Genomic DNA, 18,513 nt, shown 5'->3' on the forward strand with positions numbered 1-18,513 from the left:
CCTATATATAATATCTGTCACCCCCCTGCTCTCGGTCCCTCTCGCTAGCTGCTGTCTCTCTCTCGCTCTCTCACCTCAAAGCTTCCCCCCTTGTCGGATCGATCCGAGAGAGCTTCTGATTTGCAATCATGTTGGTCTACCAGGACCTCCTCAGCGGTAACGCCCTCTTGATCCTGGTCTCCGGTTCCCAAATCTCTTCTTCCCTTTGGTGATTTCTGGCTCGACTAAGTTTGGGTTTGATTGATCGAAAGCCTGTGCGAGCTACGGCAACCTCAGGGGTTCGATTTGATGTTTCTTGTAGTTGTTTGCGTGTGTCGGGTCTAGATCCGATGATTTACCCAAAAGTTGCTCTTATTTGTTTGTCAAGATTGATGCTTTTGGTGCTTCGCAATGGATCTGCGGGTCCCCGATGTCGGATGAGTCGATTAGTGTATTGGAAGAATCCGTAGGAGTTATATGCTTATGTTCGGTTGGATCTTTGGGATGCTTCTCGTACTCTTATAGATCACACATGCTTTACTGTCTTTCTGATGATAACTTTCTGGGTTAAATTTGCGTCTTTTTCACGCTGATGTGATCAGTTTGATTGCTACCAATTGTATTTTCTGGGAATTTTGCTGCTGGAGGATTTGAGATCGTATAGATTATCCTTGCCTCACCCTGTCAGAAAGGAATTTCATATGAAGGTTCTCTTTTTGGATCGCATGATTCGATGAGGCACCTTATGCTTAACAATCCTTTTATTATTAGCAACTGGGTATAGCTTCATGGATTATTTGATCGAAACGAAGTCAATTTCAGACACCGAAACATGAAAGGATGTGTCTTGCTCTGGTAGAGTCTTCCGTGGGCAGAGGATCGTTGAGTTAGTGTAAATTTTGATTTGTACGTGGAGTTTCAGCAGCAGATTTGAATTAACATAGGCTTTCTGTACAAATTATCAATGTGTTGTCACATCGCATAGTCCCCCACCCTTACCCTTCCATCATCAATCAACTCTCTTTTGATATTATATGTTGGGCTTGGTTTATAGTGTTTCCTCGTCCTGGGAATGTTATTGAGCAAGTTGTTTTTACTTGATTCAGGTGATGAGCTTCTCTCGGACTCGTTTCCGTACAAGGAGCTCTACAACGGTGTCCTCTGGGAAGTTGAAGGGAAGGTGAGTCTATTTTTTATAAATTTATTGATTGATTCAGTTCTGTCCTATTTTAATATTGACAGCCAGGTCTATTTTAAGCCGTCAAATTTATATGTCAATTTATGAGATTAAATTTAATGGCTATGGTCTTCAGATTTTATGGATTAATTTTCATGAATTAGGGAATTTACTAAAGTAATACTCTTTAGTAGAATGTGAAATTTGGCTTTCCGAAAGAGAGCCCAGCTCATAATTCTTGAATTGATCACTGGTCTGGCTTGTCGTCTGCAGTGGGTCGTTAAGGGTGCATTGGACGTAGACATTGGTGCCAATCCATCTGCTGAGGGTGGGGAGGATGAGGGTGTTGATGATCAGGCTCAGAAGGTTGTTGACATCGTCGACACATTCAGACTCCAGGTTTGTTTTACTTGGCTTTTATCATCCCTTATCAAGATAATTTTCTGAATGGGACCACATGGAATCTCATCTGTTATATTAATGCGAACTTGAGGACTAGGCTGACATGTTCATTAATCTGATTGGGTTTGGTTGCTAACTCTGAGCTTATGAAACTGTCCTTCTATTGCTACAGGAGCAACCTGCTTTCGACAAGAAGCAGTTTGTCAGCCACATCAAGAAGTACATCAAGCTTTTGACACCCAAGCTGGAGGGAGAGAAGGCGGAAGAGTTCAAGAAGAACATCGAGCCAGCCACCAAGTTCTTGCTCTCGAAGCTCAGTGACTTCCAATTGTAAGTAGTGGGAAAAGATTGGCGTTGGTCCTTCCTACCACTGATTAATCATCCTATTAGGTCATGTTTTAACTCAACTTTTCTTTATGTGCAGCTTTGTTGGTGAGAGCATGGCCGATGACAGTGCTGTAGTGCTTGCATACTACAAGGATGGAGCCGCCGACCCCACCTTCATATACTTTGCACATGGCTTGAAGGAAGTCAAGTGCTAAAGCAGTCATCGCCAGTATCTGTTACAAGCTTTTTTCGCATGCTGTAGCCTTTTAGCTTTAAAGTTATGCTGTTGGACTTTCGAAAGCCATAATTCTAAGGTTTCTGCAACTGTTTTCCGATTCATAACGTTATTGTTGTGGCGTGCTTGGTTTACCTTGTGGGATTTACTTAGGATCATTTTTGCCCCTAATGAAATGTGCCACTCGAGTTAATCCTTTGCTTATGTTATATCACGTACCTAGATAGATCGATCTTTGGGTGTGGAGCTTGGAAGTTGCTTGAACATATCTAATGTCTTATCCAAAGACGCCTTTCATAAAGATATATAATAATAAATGGAGTAAAACAGTATGCCTTGGGGTGATGGCAAGCAAAAGGGGTTCTAGTGGTTAAGCAGCATCGGATTCTTTCTTTGGGCCGCCACAATCATTGGCCTTTTGGTTTTCTTTTTGCTTTTCTGGGATGAGCAAGTGGTCTTTATCTTTCGGCTTGATGCTTAGTTGGAGTTGAATTCTTGCCTGTGGCGAAACGATGGTAGGGTCCCACACTCTAATCACACGAAATGTTCCTACTTTATTATCCAAGTTTGGCGACTGTCCTATGGCGTGTTCGCAAAGATGGTGAGATGATCAGATGTTACAGAGATCGAGCTCTAGTAACTTAGGGTGATTATATGTTACGGAGATTGAGCTCAAGTTACTTAGGGTGCTCCGTAGGTAGGGAAATTTTTGGACCATCCTAACACTGTCAGATTGCACGAAAGTCGCGCTCACAAAGATGGTGAGATGATCAGATGTTACAGAGATCGAGCTCTAGTAACTTAGGGTGATTAGATGTTACAGAGATCGAGCTTAAGTAACTTAGGGTGCTCCGTAGGTAGGGAAATATTTTTATGATTACCGTAGAATTTCCTTTTTTTTATTTCACCATATCAATGTGAGGTATGATCATAGATGCGTTCCCGTCCAACATTGGGGAGCGGGGCGTTTGTCTGGTTCTATGCTTTTGGAACTCATGAAGATAAGCTGAGTAAGGCAAGTTGCAAAGTAGAGTTTAACCTAGAAATAGCTGGAGTCTATCTGGCCGAGCAAGTTGTTAGGTGCTCTTCCATAGATTGAGCGTTGTCCCACTTGGTCTTTTGTTCTATCTAGTTACATTGTTTCAGCTCACCATGTGACTGAGATGGTACAGAGGTAAGCTAAGCTATTGTGCAGCTGCTCATCCGAAGAGGTTACACGATCATCTGATGGTCTCGGAGGGCATGAATACCATTCCATGATATGGATCGACAATGATCGCAATTTGCAGGTTTTGGATGATGAGGTATTGCAAAAACTTTGTGGCATCTATGGGTCCATACATCTAAGGAAAAGTAGTAAATCTGGGCCTTCTCATTGCGACTATATGGATTATTCAATGTGCTCAAATAGTCGTGGAAAGTAAAATCCAAGGGACATACGCATTATTCGTCATTATATTGTTTGAATCAATCTACCAGCCTGTAGGTTTACAGGGCAAAGCTGATGTACTGCCCTGGGGTTGTTCTAGGAGGAGAGTTTGCCCAGAGACCAAAATGAGAGGGATTGGCATAGAAGTATTCGCAAACCATACAAAATTCAAAAAAGAAAAAAAAAAGTTTCATGAAATGGTCTTGGAAAATTTATTTAATTTTTTAAAAAATGAATGATTGGATCAATCTAAAGTACCAAAATCAGACGTCTCCCTTTGAGTCAGTGCTTGGGTTTAGGCTTCTTGACGATCAGCACAGAGCAGTGCGCATGATGAGCGCAGAAGTCGCTTACGCTGCCCAACACCGCCCTGCAAACGGAAGTATTTGACTCTCGTAATGCCGCAACCGAAGACATTGGCTTATTATATCGGGTTGAAACCCGACTTCCCGTGGACCCTGACACAGCCGAAGGGTCACAAATGATTGTTGCTGTAGGCATTATTGGTTCGCGTTATGTTACCTCTTCATAGGGCCATAGCCATGGCTGCCCACCACCAAGATGGTGGCGTGGTGCTTATCGGCTGCCTCGCAGATGACGCTCCGAGCATCCCCTTCCATTACATCCACCATCACATTGTTCACCTGTGCATATCCAATCCATTCATATATAAGTTAGTGATATTCTATCGATTTTCCAGACTTCTTGTAGTACAACTGGAGAAAGACGAGCAACCACTGATCCTCCTGACTGATCTTATTTCCTTCTTCGGCCTATTGATTCTAAGCTGCAGTGACCGATCACGGCAGCAGAAGCAACTTTCATGCATATATGAGGAATCATGAAAATGGAAGGAAATTACTGATTCGCGGCTGCAGAGCTCCTTGCCCTTCTCGACGACCCAGTCAGCAATCCTACTTAGCTCGGCATCCACGACCCTTGTTACATCCGCGACAGCTGTTTTTCACCTCAAAGAAGAGACGAAAAAATAAGGAGACGTGAATTGGAGACCTCGATATGAATCATCATACATAGCATGATCATTTCCATTTGACACAAACTAAAGGAAATGCTCAGGAATGGAGGCTTTTGGGAAAACTGTGGGCAATAAAAACGCGTTACAGTTTCCGGCTATTCCGAGAATGGTGGAAGCAGAAGGCCTCGCATGGACAATGACGAGACTGTAATGCTGGACAGGGGCAAAAGGTACGAAGAAGCGATCGAGCGTCCACTCCAAGGCGTAGAAGCTGTGGCTGCTCTCGTCTACTGCAACCACTATGACCGGCTTCTCTGCCATTGTACTGATCCCATTACTGCTACTCTCCATACTCTTTTCGTCCCCAGCTGTCTCTCTCCCACCGTTCGACGACAACTTCGGTGAATAAGATGGACTGTGAAGAACGAGTCTTAGGAAAGTCAGGTATGGAGAGAGAGAGAGATTGTTACTAATGAAACTTGGAGCAGTTCCACATTTGGAGGGTGGGAAGTGCGACAATATAGGAAGGAACCTCTTAATCTATGTCCTACTATTAAGGCCGCATCGGAATGAAGGGCAATTCCTATTTCCTAGTCTAGTCCAAAGTCAGCAATCTACTGGACTCATGTACCTCACTTGTAACCCGGAAAAAAACACCTCCGTCAGATAAAACAGCTATAGTGAAACCAGTACATCCATGTAAGCTACATTCAACACGAACAAATAGATACATCTCGGAACAGGATCGCATCCATATTGCTGCGGTTTGCGCGTGATGGATGATCCCATTATATCCTTAATAATTGAATTGCTTTGACTCTCCCAAATGCAGAGAACATCGATCAATAGTTAAAGGGTGTGTAGCGCTATTTATACTGCAAGATAATCAGACTCCAGATCAATCCAAGCCAACAATGCCCGTCGAAGCTATTGCAGCTTTAGTACATGCTTCCGCGACGTCACTACAAGGTCTGATCTTAGTACCGGCAGGATCGTGTTGCCTCTTTGTCCAATTAGTTCCTTTTAATAGGAGTTAGCATTCCCGATTACATGGAGTCCATTTTGCAGAGAAGATTAAAGGCATACCACTCATATCTAACCTAAGAAATTTCTTAGCATTAGCTAAGATTTTAACCTAAACTACCTCTTCTTGAAGCTTTGTCCCGCCTCGGAAACAGTTCTAACCTCTTATATACTGTTAGATCAATATCTTTTTACGGAATCTAACTAGCAAAAATTGATTTGACGGTATACAGAAGCTCGGATGACTCGGTCCACCTCGTCTTGGATGGTTTTAGGGATATCGATGAGACAACTAATAAGTCAGATGACAAGAATTGACAGTCTGCTGCTGGGGGGTGGGTCAGATAATTATTTTAAGAAACGAAACAGAGGGTGTCTCCGAAGAATCCATGAAGAACATTAAAATAGAGTTCACTCAATTCTTTTGGTGAAATCTGAAAATGGCCCATTACCCATCAATTCACTTATCTTGAATGGGACTGTTCATCCTTTGGATTCAACTAAATCTCCTCTGTCTAGGATGACCTCCATGTCCCTCCTTGCGAAAACATATGCATATCCTTGTCGAGAAAAATCTAGACCGAAATTAAGATAGTACTTGGACGTTTCTATAAAGGGTCGGTAACTTAAGAGCGGTCGGTAACTTAAGAGCAGTCGGTAACTGCTACAGATAGCCATTCGTTGGCCCATCCCTGTATGGACTGGTGACATCGTATGGTTTTTGGAAGTGTAGATCACAGTTTAGCATGGAAAAGACATCCCCTGAGAAAATAAGAGATCTTGGGTCTTATGAATCGTCAAGCACGTCATCGCCTTTTTGATTTGGGATTTTGGTATCATCGACGACGTGCATATAGGATCAACGTTTGAATGTGATTAGGAGTGATCTGAATAGTTGAAAGGAACATTACCCAGAAAAGGAAAATCCAACAAAAATCAAACCAAACTATCTTTGGAACAAGCCTTGCGTATGTCGGCAACAGGATGTTTGGTATAAGTCACCTAATAGGGGGAATGTCCATGTCAACAACGGAGCATAGGAAATGGAAAATCGTTTTTATAAGTATGAACTCACATAATCACTATATAAAAAGCTGTCAAAGGTTCTTGACGATTATACGAATTAGACATTCCATCTTCCTAAAAAATCATATCAATCCACAATCATAATGGATTTTAATCGGTGAGTGATTATCAAAAATGAAAATATGAATTAATTATGAATTTTCCGCGGAGGTAAATTTTTAACAATACGGGCTTGGCTCCTATTTAGTTTGTTTTGAAAAATGAAGAGGAGGGTCTAACCGGTCGGATTCAAATTTGCCAAACTCAAAATTGATGGATCTCAAATCTCTAAAACCTGCGCATGCTTTAAATTAAAGGGGAAGGCTTCTCTTCATTTTCCATTCCAGAAGAAAGGGTGTACTGCAAGGTATGATTGGCCAGGCCGCCAACGAAAGTGTCGGGCCGGTTGTGGGGCCCACAGTCATGTCTCCCCCCCACCAATCACCATCATTTCTTCCTTCCCTAAGGGGCCCACTATGACCCAAAAAACTACACGCCCCACCCATATTAAATACCTCTATTCAATTACTCTACATTGAATGAAGTGGTAAGACGCATGTTTCATTTAATAAAATATATTTATTCCAATTTTATAAATAGTAAAATTTTTTATTGAAATAATTTTACCTATTAGTGAATTTATTCAATTCGAAACCTGAATTAATGTGAATCCATTAAGCTTTTGAATTAGCAAGTGGTGTAACACCGAAAAAGTGCCTTCTTCATCCTCAACTCAACCAATATATTATTCTCAAAATATCAAATTTTACTCGATTAAGAAAAGAAAATTAGAAAAAGATATTCCAAAATATCATCATCTTTGCTGGCCCCTTTTCAAATATAGAGTATATCTATTCAATGACATATCTTAAATATTAAATTAATATAAATATAAAAGAACCATAGGACTATGGGAGCATGGGAAATTGGTGAGATGAGGATTAATGACTTAAAAAAGTATGAACTTTGATCACATTTTTTAATTTTGGCGCGAATTTTATTTCTTTTACAAAAAAAATACGAACTTTGATTTTCTTATCAAGTTAGATATTCGTGTCATTTTTCATCCATTTTGTTGATGTGGCAAAAACGGTGTCTTGATGGCAATCGATGTCATCCCATGTTAGCAAATATAATAAAAATTTTAAAGAAAAAAAAAAGAGAAATACTTTGATTGGAGAAAGGGTGAGGGCTCCGTCTAGCCACCATAACCTCTATTGGGGTCATCGGTGATCTCAGAGGATATTGACCGGGGAGTGAAGGCCGAGATCTAGGCCCTACCCACCAAAATAGGGATAATCTCCAAATGTGATGTCTAGGATCAAGGCCCCATCAGAATTAAGAGAACCCCTAATTTGACAATTATCCTGATTCCGGCGAGTAGGTCCTTGATTTCGTCCACCACTCCCTCATTAGACTCGTCGATGCCTTTTAGGGCCACCAGTGACTCCAATTGGGGAGTGATGGCCCATCCTTTCTCTAATCAATGTTTTTCTCTCTTTTTTTCCTTTAATTTTTTGCTGAAGTGACATGACATCATTTAGACACTATTTTTCGACAATTTAGCAAAATGAATGGAAAATGGCACAGAGCCTAACGTGACAAGAAAATCAAAGTTCGCGCATTTTTTTGCCAAAAAATAAAATTTGTGCCAAAATTGAAAAATATGCCAAAATTCATACTTTTTGGGTCACTAACCCTAAAAGGGAAGTCTCCTTTTTTTTTGGATAAAACAAATAAAAAGAATTCCACTGACATTTTGATTTAATTTTTAATAGTGAAATTTTACTTCTCCCTTTAATTTTCTTCTTCTATTTTTTATTAGACTCACGACTTTCGCTTATAAATTATAATAAATAAAAGGAAATTTTGCGTGCACCCAATCTATATATAATTATAAAAACCGGAACGATGCGCTGGACAATGCCATATAGGACATAGGTGGCTTATGGTTGAGTGACCCTTGAAGTTTCCACCATTCACGATGCAAAAAATGGCGTAGTATTATTGAGTCATATCATCATCATAGAATTCTAAAAGTTCTTTAGTTACTGAAGATGAAAAGTCATCTAATATAATGTCAAGAATAATTTTTTCTAAAAAAATAATTTTATTTCCTTATACACATTCTCAACATATTCACATTAACAAAGAACAAATTTTCATATAATACGAGCTGCAGAATTTTAATTTTTTTTAAGCATCAAAATATTCAGTTAACTATTTTGTAGCACATCATCAACCTATTTGAGAACCAAAATTGAGAACTTTAATTGAAATAGAATTTAAAAGTAAATCATAGTTAAATATCAACTTTCTTATAGTCAACTCGTTTCATGTAATTATGGATGAATCTTTGTTATTCGTGAACATTTTATATCATCTATAACCTTATGCCATAAGTGATAAACAATATTTTCATGCGCGTGCCCTGCATCTAGTTTAGCTAAAAACCGTGTGCACCTTCTACTTTTAAAATATGACATTTACCCTTATATTTGAGGAAAAGAAGTGCCAACATTATACCAGAGTGCCACATCTATTTGCCAAAAAAGATGTGGCATGTTCATTAATTTCTAATTAAAAACTTGAAAAAATTTAAATTGAAGAAAAGAAAATCACTGAAGGAAAGGAGGCTGACAGTGGCTCGCCAGAGGCAACGCCCCCTTGTGCACTACGAGGTCGCCGACGGCATCTGAAACCATCGGGTGACCTCACATGGGTGGCAATGGCCTTCAACATACCACTATTGTTCCAATTTGCCTTTGCCCTTCTGTCTCTTCGAAGAAAGAATAGGAGCAATGCAGATTGAGGCAACGGTGACTCCCTGAAGGAGACCTCCCCCTTGTACGAGGTTGCCGAAAACAAGTGAAGTTGCCGGCAAGAAAAAAAGGAAGGTATATCGGGGCGCGCTGGCTCGTCGGACCGGAAGCCACCGCCCCCTAGCAAGGTTGCCAACCCCTCCCACATTTGGCGAGCACTGCCTACCCTCCCCCTCCTCCGATGGTTTTCTTCAGAAAATAATGATATTTTTCTTTTACATTTTTATTTTTTATTGAAAATTAGTGCAAATTTCAGTAGAATGTTGCAACATTAGCTGTAATTTCATGAAACAAAAGGGGCAAATGTCATATTTTTAAAAGAGGGATGCGTGTGACTTTTAACTAAATTGCCCATGGTGTATACTGAATTTACCGTTTAAAAAAAAAAAAGAAGATCGACAAGGGGTGTCTTGGAATGTGGCATTTGGAATATATATATATATTGCATCGTTGTCATCATTTTTCTTGAGATCATAAAGGAAAGCATGTTCTCTCATCATTGTTCATATTTTCCATAATCTTGTGCACGGGATATATTTTGTGCACACTTGCCAATCTGTTGCAACGAATCTCGTGGACATATCTATGTCATCGATTATGTAAAAGTACATTTCAATTGCTTTACAGTCTATGCCAGTACCCAAAATCTTAATCAAACAACAAAAAGAAAAATTTGATTATTTCATAACATTTTACGATAACATACACGTATAGAGAATTTCAGAGTAAATTGTCTTGTTTTCTTTGTATCACTCATATGTTAGATGGCTCATCCCCTAGGCCATGGTTGACAAACTCATACCAAAGGTTTGGCATTATAAAGAAACCTACATGGACCTAGTAATTTGATTCCTCGCAGTGTGTCACTATATCAAACTGTATTTCTCCTCCTTAGCGTCCCTTCGACCTCTTGCAGAGAACGAACGACATTAGTCTAGAATTGCTTTAAAAGTTTAGTGCATCAATCAATATTCGGATTCAATCGATTAGACTGTAAGATCAATTTTTTTTCACTGAAAACAATAGGGTTAAGAGAATGGTTTCTAATATTTGTATATTGTATACATGCATTTCAATTTTCTGGCAAGTTTCGTATTATTGTTGAGAGTTATGGATTAAAAAAAAATCACACATCGGAAATTAATAAGAAAATCACGAGATTGATATCATAATTTATCAGCTTGAATTTTTGGATTGGGGATTGGAGATGTGCTTAGCCCAGTGAAAATTTGATAATGTATCAGAGCGGGTTATGTATTGTTAAATTGAAGGTAAGTAGAGTTAAGTAGAGTAAAGTTAAAACTAAAGTTAAAATCGGTTTGTGAAACCAAACAAGCTAAAAAATTAATGTTGGATAGTTTTACTTCTTAGCTGTCAAATTCACTGAATTAATCGGAGTCTATTGAATTTTCATATAATTGGGTGCATACGAAAAATAAAAAGTTGGGACTATTTTTTTTGGGTACTACAAGGAGGCGAGAGTACGACTCAATTTTTATAAGGGTTTATTGCACCATATAACCTAATGTTGAACGTTGGGATACCTCAGACAAAAAAGGATATTGGGATAGAACTAAAAATTCTTTCAAACGTTAGATTATATGGTACAATTAACCACATATTTTTTGGATTTACTGCATCCCAGCCTTTGTATCGTTTAATTTTTACTGGGTTTTGTCCCCGTTAACTTACCTAAAAAACATAATGGAGGGGCAGTTTCGTCCTTCAACTGCCGTAGCAGACGGCGCCTGTCGGAACCGGCATGTTCCTTTTTGCGCGGTAAAAAGTTGCGAAACGAGGTAGAAATTGAAAATTAGCATCCTGCCCGGAAGGGAGAATATTGCAACCCATTAATTAATCTTTTAAAAAATAGCCGTTTCCCAAAATAAATAAATCGAAGAAATTACCGAATGGTTACGACAGCAATAACATATCTTCCTTTTCTCCTCTCACCCGGCGTACCATTTCATCGAAAACCTCTCTTTCTCTCTCTACACTTTCTCTCTCCACCACTTCCCGTCTTCTTCGTCGATCACTGCCATCGTCGCAAGCTGGAATTCCTCCCCGGAGGGAGATTCAATCGTTGATGCGTTAGGGTTTCGCTCTCGAGCTGCCGCTCGGATCCGATCGCAGGATCTCATCTCCGCCGGCCGGCGCTTCTCGCGTCTCAATCTGGTAATCCCTGCACATGCATCCCGTTTGTGTGTTGCGCTGGAATGCTGATCGATTTGTCGTCGGGCGATCCGTGGATTGATGGTTGTTGGATTGGGTGTGGCTGAATTGGTGCAGGTCTCGTGGTTCTGAGGTCGCGTTCCCGGAGCCGCTCGCTTTCATGTTCTGCTTCGAGTCCGGATTTTCACCTCATCGTAAGTGCCGACTTCCGATTGGTGATTGTCGCGAAATGTGGTTGCTTTGGATTGCGTGTGCGGGGTTTTTCCCGTATTTGACTGTTTGTGGGCGAATAGTTGTTTAACAGATCTTGAAAATTGGCGCCCCAAAGACGGTCCCAGCGCCACGTGGGTGGCCAGATGCAGCAGAGCAATGCTGCGGCTGCTCTGTACGATGGGCCGCTGCACAACACCGGCCCACCGAGCGATACCGGAGATGCAGTCATGGCACGGTGGCTGCAATCTGCCGGGTTGCAGCATCTGGCCTCGCCTTTGGCTTCTACTGGAATCGACCAGCGGCTCCTGCCCAATTTGCTCATGCAGGTTCATTTCTGTAATTTCTGTTGGTGTATATGAACTACCTTTTACATGTCTTTGCTTCATCTCTATACAGATTTGGGCTCCTTTTGCTCCTGTTGGAAATGACTTTGGTTCAAATAAAGTTTTAATTTTCAAAGCGAATAGGGTCCTCTCGAAAAATCTCTCTAGTAGTACGTAGTTGATCGATGTCTTTTTCAGGTGGATTTTGGGGAAATGAGGCAAGACTAGTTGTCTATCAAAGAAATAGGTCTCTTGCTTGATCAATGCAGAACTTTCAGCTTCTATGTTGGACGACATATGCATGAAAGAATAACGAGTGTGTTGAGTTTTGCCTTTTTTCACTTCTTATTAGCTCGCTGTTGATGCATTTTTCTTTTTTGCTGATTCATACTTAACAATGATGATTCTGTCTTTGTTTCATGAGATTTGCTGCATACATTCATAAGCATTCAGCACTTCTGAAGTTTTATGTTTTGATTTTTTGGTTTCTGAGAATTCAATGTAATTATTGAAGGAATTTTTTTATGGAGAAGAATTAATGGAATGAAGGGAGAAAGAGAGGAAAAAAAAAAGAATGAAAAAACATCCTAATAGAGGTTTGGTTCCTTAGTAAGTAGAAAGTTCGCCTAATATTTATCAACTTGTTTTTAAAATGTTACTAAATTGGAAGCTTTTACAGTCTTTGTGCTCCTCCCTACCTCTCCACGGATGAGTTTGTGTGACAAAGTGCTTAACTGATTTAACTTTTGTCAATCTAGCCCTTAGTTTTGTTGATGTGAAACTTGCTCTTGTTGTGGACCTGCCCGTTGTGTATATATATGCATGCTTATTTGAAGTTAAAGGTGATTTTTTAATCCTTTTGGAAGGGTTATGGGGCACAATCTGCGGAAGAAAAACAGAGGCTCTTTAAATTGATGAGAAATCTCAATTTCAATGGTGAATCTGGTTCTGAGACATATACACCCACAGCGCAAACTTCTGGAGGTGCTGGTGCACAAGATGGATTTTACTCACCGGAGTTTAGGAGTGATTTTGGGGCTGGACTTTTGGATCTTCATGCTATGGATGATACAGAGCTTCTATCAGAGGTATGAACTTTATAGCCTGCCTTTAATCATCTTTTGCATTTTCATGTGTTATATATGAAAGTTTGCGGTTACTAGTATAGATAATGTTATATAATATACCAAGTGTCTTGTATAATAATATGAATGGAAGTAAACATGAACTAACTTTGTGTTATCTTTTGTTATTTAGCACGTGCTTTCATTCTACTGAGATAGCTAGTAATAGACTTGTTTTAATTTTGTTTCAGCATGTCATTGATGAGCCATTTGAACCTTCGCCATTTATCACTGGGGGGCCTAGAGCATTTGATAGTGACTTCAATCTGCTGTCCAGCAAGCCGCAGAGAGGACAAACGGATGTAGATACATCAGTTCAGTTACCTATAACTGAGAAGGAGAACAACACAAAGGAAACTAATGTTGCTAAGATTAAAGTTGTGGTATGTTCCATGTCGTTTTATTGCTGCTCATTGTGCTAGTGCTTGCCTTGTCTTCTTTTTCTGAAAGCGTAATTTGAACTAATATCACAATTCTGGAGAGCATATTCTTCCTTGCTATCCTATATCACTTACTTCAGATTATTGTTATGGGAGATGAATCTGGCCAAAAAAGAAAAGGCTTTCATTTCAAAAGTTTATTTTTCTTAGATGTGCGTATAAAGGAAACTAATGTTGCCAAGATTCAAGTTTTGGTATGTTCTATGTTGTTCTATTGCTGCTCATTGCGTTGTTGCTTGCCTCTTCTCGTTTTTCTGAAAGCTAATTTGAACTTGGATATCACAATTCTGGATGGCATATCCTTGCTTTCTTTCCCATAACAACTTAATCTTTTCTTTTTTTTCTATCCTATCACAATTCAAGAGCTTTTTTTTTTAAAATTAAAAATAATTAATTAGAGAAAGCACAATTTCACATAGATATTCTTTTGGTTCTGTGCGGTGGATCCATTTGAATTTTGATTTTGCTGGCTGTAATACGAATTTGGCTGAAAACTTGATCTGCCCCCCACCCCCCTCCTTCCCTTTTTTAGGAGCTGGAATTATTATCGTAACTGCTATTTTTGATGGTGTTAAGGTTCGCAAGAGACCACTGAACAAGAAGGAAATTTCTCGGAAGGAGGATGACATAGTGACCGTGTATGATAATGCCTATCTGGCCGTCCATGAACCTAAACTAAAGGTTTGTGCTAATGTCTGGTAAACAGACATTTCCTCCTGCTTTGAAACTTGGAGTCTTTTAGTATCTATTCTTGATTTTTGATTGGCCATTGATTATGATTATTTGTAACGACTCTTTAATAGTTTCATGCAGTAAGCATGATGCTTGATCATTAGATTGCTTCGAGAATATCCTTCGTATTTCAGATGTAGGAACTTTCTTCCTTCCACTAAGTGCCTGTAGTGATTGCGGAATATGGATTTTTGTACTTTATTTTTTCTCTGAAGTTGTTCATATGCCGGATACTCCTTTTGCATCAGTTTTCTTAACTTTGTCAAATTTATTTTGACTTTGAGTTTCTTCTGTTGATATTAAGGTCGACTTAACTGCATACGTGGAGAAGCATGAGTTCTGTTTTGATGCTGTACTCGATGAGCATGTCACAAATGACGAGGTTTATCGGGTCACCGTGGAGCCAATTATTCCAACCATTTTTCAGAGAACAAAGGCTACTTGTTTTGCATATGGTCAGACAGGTGTGTGGAAATGATATTACAGTCTTTATTCTATACTAGTTATTTCTGAACTTTTGGTCGTTGTGTATGTTCCTAAAATATTGGAAGCAGTACCCTGTCTTATTGTCGATTATTTTGCCTACTCAGGTAGTGGTAAGACATTTACGATGCAACCATTGCCTCTTAGAGCAGCAGAAGACCTTGTCAGATACTTACATCAGCCTGTGTACCGCAATCAGCGATTTAAATTGTGGCTTAGCTACTTCGAAATATATGGAGGAAAGCTATTTGATCTTCTTAGTGATAGAAAGTAAGCATATTTTATTCTTTTGATAATTTCTTTTGCCCCAAGCATACTTATGCTTTCCACTTGATTGATTGATTGATTGGTTAATTTCAGTATGCTTGACCAGGGAAATTAGCGTATTGAAAAAAAAAAGGAATTAATTGCTTATTATATTCGAAGTACATAAGGTTATGAGCCAACTGGTTGGGTATTTGAGCAAAATTTCCTTTTATGGATTTGTGACATTGACTTTATATGGCTTATAATTTTCAGAAAACTGTGTATGAGGGAAGATGGCCGTCAGCAAGTTTGTATTGTTGGGCTGCAAGAATTTGAAGTTTCTGATGTTCAAATAGTCAAAGAATACATTGAGAGAGGGAATGCTGCAAGAAGCACGGGCTCTACTGGTGCCAATGAGGAGTCCTCCAGGTCACATGCTATCTTGCAACTTGCAGTGAAGAAGCATACTGAAGTAAAAGAATCAAAGAGAAATACTGATGGCAATGAGTCCAGAAGTGGGAAAGTTGTGGGGAAGATCTCTTTTATTGATCTTGCTGGTAGTGAAAGAGGTGCTGACACCACTGACAATGATCGGCAAACAAGGTATTTTTGTATATTTATAATATATAAAAAAACATATACAATATATATTGATCTAGGCAATAGTTTGAGCTCTGGGTACCTTCTGCTCTAATTGCGTCATTTCCTGAAAATTTTTGTTACATCCATGTTGCCATATCTTCATTTGATATGATTAAGACATTATATTATTCTGTGTCCTATATTCAAGCAGTTTAGCAGGCATAGCTCATACACTAACAGTTGTTACCAATTCGTTTATCATTTTTTAGCATAAGTTGCACTTTCTCAGCCCATGGACTAAATGCTGCTCAACTTTGTGGTTTCCTGATATTTCAAGCTTTACTCATGTTGCAGGATTGAGGGAGCAGAGATTAACAAGAGCCTCTTGGCTCTTAAAGAGTGCATTCGTGCTTTGGATAATGATCAGATCCATATTCCATTTCGAGGAAGCAAACTGACAGAAGTGTTGAGGGACTCTTTTGTTGGCAATTCAAGGACTGTCATGATCTCTTGCATTTCTCCCAATGCTGGCTCCTGTGAGCATACTCTTAACACTCTTCGATATGCTGACCGGTAAGCTACATTTTACATGATTAATCTCCCTCTCCTTCAGTTTTCTTGTTTCCTTCCTTTCTTGTTTGTTCCATTCTTCTGAAGCGTGCTGTATTATCAACATGAACAGTGTCAAAAGTCTTTCCAAAAGTGGGAATGCGAGAAAGGACCAGGGAGGAAGCAATAAAGATACTTTATCAGCGTCAGTTTCGGCAACTTCGCCTGACATAGATCCTGTGTCCGATCTGGTTGAAGAGGTGAAAGGAGTTGATATTGGTAGCAGAAGGGCTGTTGAGAAAGATAATATGTCTTATAGCTCTGCTTCCGACTATGATAAGCCCATGTCAACATTACCATCAAGCTATCCTTCCAATGGAAGGTTAGAAAGTGTTGGTGCAGCATCTGTCTCAATGGATAGGGAGAGATTTGAGGCGAAAAGTAGTTATGGCAGCTCAACTAGTGTGAAATTGAACACGTCCTCTTATTCCCAAAACTCAGTTGACATAGAAGAGAAGGTGCAAAAGGTGTCACCGCCTCGTAGAAAAGGGGTTAGGGATGAGAAGCCAGAGAAGCCTGGGAGCTGGATGAAGAAAGATGGTGGCAGCTCAGATCTATCCACCTCAAGTGTCCAGCAACAGAATGCGGGAAATTATAGTAATCCTAGCGGTGCAGGACCCAGACAGTATGAGTCTGAGCTTACAGATGGGGATTTCAATGAAATACTCGAGGAGGAAGAGGCTCTGATTACCGCTCACAGGAAAGAAATTGAGGACACCATGGAGATTGTTCGCGAGGTTAGCACTGACTCTCATACTTGTTTGGCATGCTTGCAGCAATCCTTTTGTCTGACCAAAAAAAAGTCAGAATACTGATAACTAAATTAAGTGGCAGTTTTTGAGTTAGCAACAAAAATTGTAGGTGTAGTGATGTTTGTTGTTATGGTTATGATCGAGAATGCTAATGGTTTGATTTACTTAAGTAGAGGACTGTGGTCTTCCGTTGCTGTACTGTTTGGTTATTTTGGGGCAGTTGATTTCGACGATCTAAGATTAAGGTTTGTGTACCCTCTCTTGACAAGACAGGAAATGAAGTTGTTGGCAGAGGTGGACCAACCAGGGAGCCTTATCGACAACTATGTTACCCAGTTGAGCTTTGTGCTCTCCCGCAAGGCAGCAAGTCTGGTGAGCCTTCAAGCTCGTCTTGCGAGGTTCCAGCACCGACTTAAAGAGCAGGAGATTCTCAGTCGGAAGAGGGTCCCTCGTTAAATTGGTTTGTCTCACGGAGCATTGCAACCCATTCTTGTAAACGCTCTTTCCCTTCTACTGAAATTTTGCCTTCTGGCACTGAGAATTAGCTGTTAATTCTGGTGTTAATGCTATGGAAATGAACAAATGAACTAATCCTGGCATCATGGTATAATGATGTCGGCCCAGGTACAAGAGCTTGAAGTTGGGTCTAAAAGATGGATTTGCTGGGGGAGCAGAAGCATTGGCAGTGGAGATATTTCGATACTCCGGCTTGGCCGGTGAAAATTCTTTGACGATGTTAAAGCGGGAGGGTTGTCTTGGTAGGGGAATTTGTATTTGGTAAGGGAATCTCCGTTTGTGTTCTTTGCTGATGGTTGAAGAAAATATTACATGTGAGATTTGGGGGGGTGGGTTGGTAAGGCTGCTCCTTTTCATTTGTCTGTCATGAATGATTGTAATTCCATTCCGGTCCGGAGGACACCTAAAAATTTCAGTAAGAAGGAAGGTGAAAAAGAATCGTATAAGTAGATATATTTCTCTCTCTTTCTTTTGGTTTGTATTTGTACCTGACCGACCGAACGTCCCCATGTTCTCCTAAATGGTGACGAGATCCGTCACTCATAGCGAATGTTGATGTGTTCGATACACCAATTTCATTCCACTACATTCGTTTTTCATGTATGCGATCAAACAAAAAGGAGGAGCTCCTCTGCAAAAGAAATAGAATGATTCATTCCTGAAATAAGTTCCGCCGGAAAGGATTCAACCCAAGACGATTTGGTTCTGAGTCGAGGGCAACAATGCTGCATTACACTCCTTTTCTGAACAGTGAGTGGTTTTATCTTCGTATCCCTAAAACTAGAACTTCCATCAGATCACATAAAAATTTCTGGACGCCCGTGGGAGCCCAAAAAAATGACAGCCTTCATCGTACTGGTATCCATAAACGGTCGGATGCTCCCCA

At 39.9% G+C, this 18,513-nt stretch overlaps 3 protein-coding genes across 4 annotated transcripts; 2 read left to right on the plus strand and 1 right to left on the minus strand.

Moving 5' to 3' along the window:
• Positions 1–2,317, plus strand: LOC116209171 (translationally-controlled tumor protein homolog). The gene is made up of 5 exons (XM_031542733.1): positions 1–156; positions 1,086–1,159; positions 1,430–1,555; positions 1,731–1,888; positions 1,983–2,317. The coding sequence occupies exons 1-5, from the start codon at positions 129–131 to the stop codon at positions 2,098–2,100; spliced, it is 504 nt and encodes a 167-aa protein (XP_031398593.1). The 5' UTR covers positions 1–128; the 3' UTR covers positions 2,101–2,317.
• Positions 2,318–3,665: 1,348 nt separating this feature from the next.
• Positions 3,666–5,227, minus strand: LOC116207289 (universal stress protein PHOS32-like). The gene is made up of 4 exons (XM_031540193.1): positions 4,672–5,227; positions 4,412–4,506; positions 4,072–4,193; positions 3,666–3,919 (listed from the first exon to the last, which is right to left on the minus strand). Exons 1-4 carry the CDS (start codon positions 4,874–4,876, stop codon positions 3,832–3,834), a joined length of 510 nt encoding a protein of 169 aa, XP_031396053.1. The 5' UTR covers positions 4,877–5,227; the 3' UTR covers positions 3,666–3,831.
• Positions 5,228–11,369: 6,142 nt separating this feature from the next.
• LOC116207587 (kinesin-like protein KIN-13A) lies at positions 11,370–18,092 on the plus strand. 2 transcript variants are annotated; one of them, XM_031540598.1, is made up of 13 exons: positions 11,370–11,610; positions 11,725–11,801; positions 11,901–12,146; positions 13,010–13,231; positions 13,459–13,650; positions 14,284–14,388; positions 14,744–14,903; positions 15,030–15,192; positions 15,442–15,771; positions 16,105–16,323; positions 16,433–17,096; positions 17,385–17,603; positions 17,736–18,092. In XM_031540598.1, exons 3-12 carry the CDS (start codon positions 11,964–11,966, stop codon positions 17,565–17,567), a joined length of 2,421 nt encoding a protein of 806 aa, XP_031396458.1. In that variant the 5' UTR covers positions 11,370–11,610; positions 11,725–11,801; positions 11,901–11,963; the 3' UTR covers positions 17,568–17,603; positions 17,736–18,092. The 2 variants fall into 2 exon arrangements, with proteins under 2 accessions (XP_031396458.1, XP_031396459.1); XM_031540599.1 differs by having other exon boundaries at positions 11,912–12,146.
• The last annotated feature ends 421 nt before the right edge of the window (positions 18,093–18,513 follow it).

Source organism: Punica granatum, chromosome 5, assembly GCF_007655135.1.
Source record: "Punica granatum isolate Tunisia-2019 chromosome 5, ASM765513v2, whole genome shotgun sequence".
Taxonomy (NCBI): domain Eukaryota; kingdom Viridiplantae; phylum Streptophyta; class Magnoliopsida; order Myrtales; family Lythraceae; genus Punica; species Punica granatum.

Coding starts and splice junctions, on each gene's coding strand:
- LOC116209171 (XM_031542733.1), top strand. CDS start 129: ATGTTGGTCTACCAGGACCTCCTCAGCG. Junction 157..1,085: donor CTACCAGGACCTCCTCAGCG/GTAACGCCCTCT, acceptor TACTTGATTCAG/GTGATGAGCTTCTCTCGGAC. Junction 1,889..1,982: donor AAGCTCAGTGACTTCCAATT/GTAAGTAGTGGG, acceptor CTTTATGTGCAG/CTTTGTTGGTGAGAGCATGG.
- LOC116207289 (XM_031540193.1), bottom strand. CDS start 4,876: ATGGAGAGTAGCAGTAATGGGATCAGTACAATGGCAGAGAAGCCGGTC. Junction 4,507..4,671: donor TCTCGGAATAGCCGGAAACT/GTAACGCGTTTT, acceptor GGTGAAAAACAG/CTGTCGCGGATGTAACAAGG. Junction 4,194..4,411: donor AGCTCTGCAGCCGCGAATCA/GTAATTTCCTTC, acceptor GGATATGCACAG/GTGAACAATGTGATGGTGGA.
- LOC116207587 (XM_031540598.1), top strand. CDS start 11,964: ATGCAGCAGAGCAATGCTGCGGCTGCTCTGTACGATGGGCCGCTGCAC. Junction 14,389..14,743: donor TCCATGAACCTAAACTAAAG/GTTTGTGCTAAT, acceptor GTTGATATTAAG/GTCGACTTAACTGCATACGT. Junction 14,904..15,029: donor TTTTGCATATGGTCAGACAG/GTGTGTGGAAAT, acceptor TTGCCTACTCAG/GTAGTGGTAAGACATTTACG.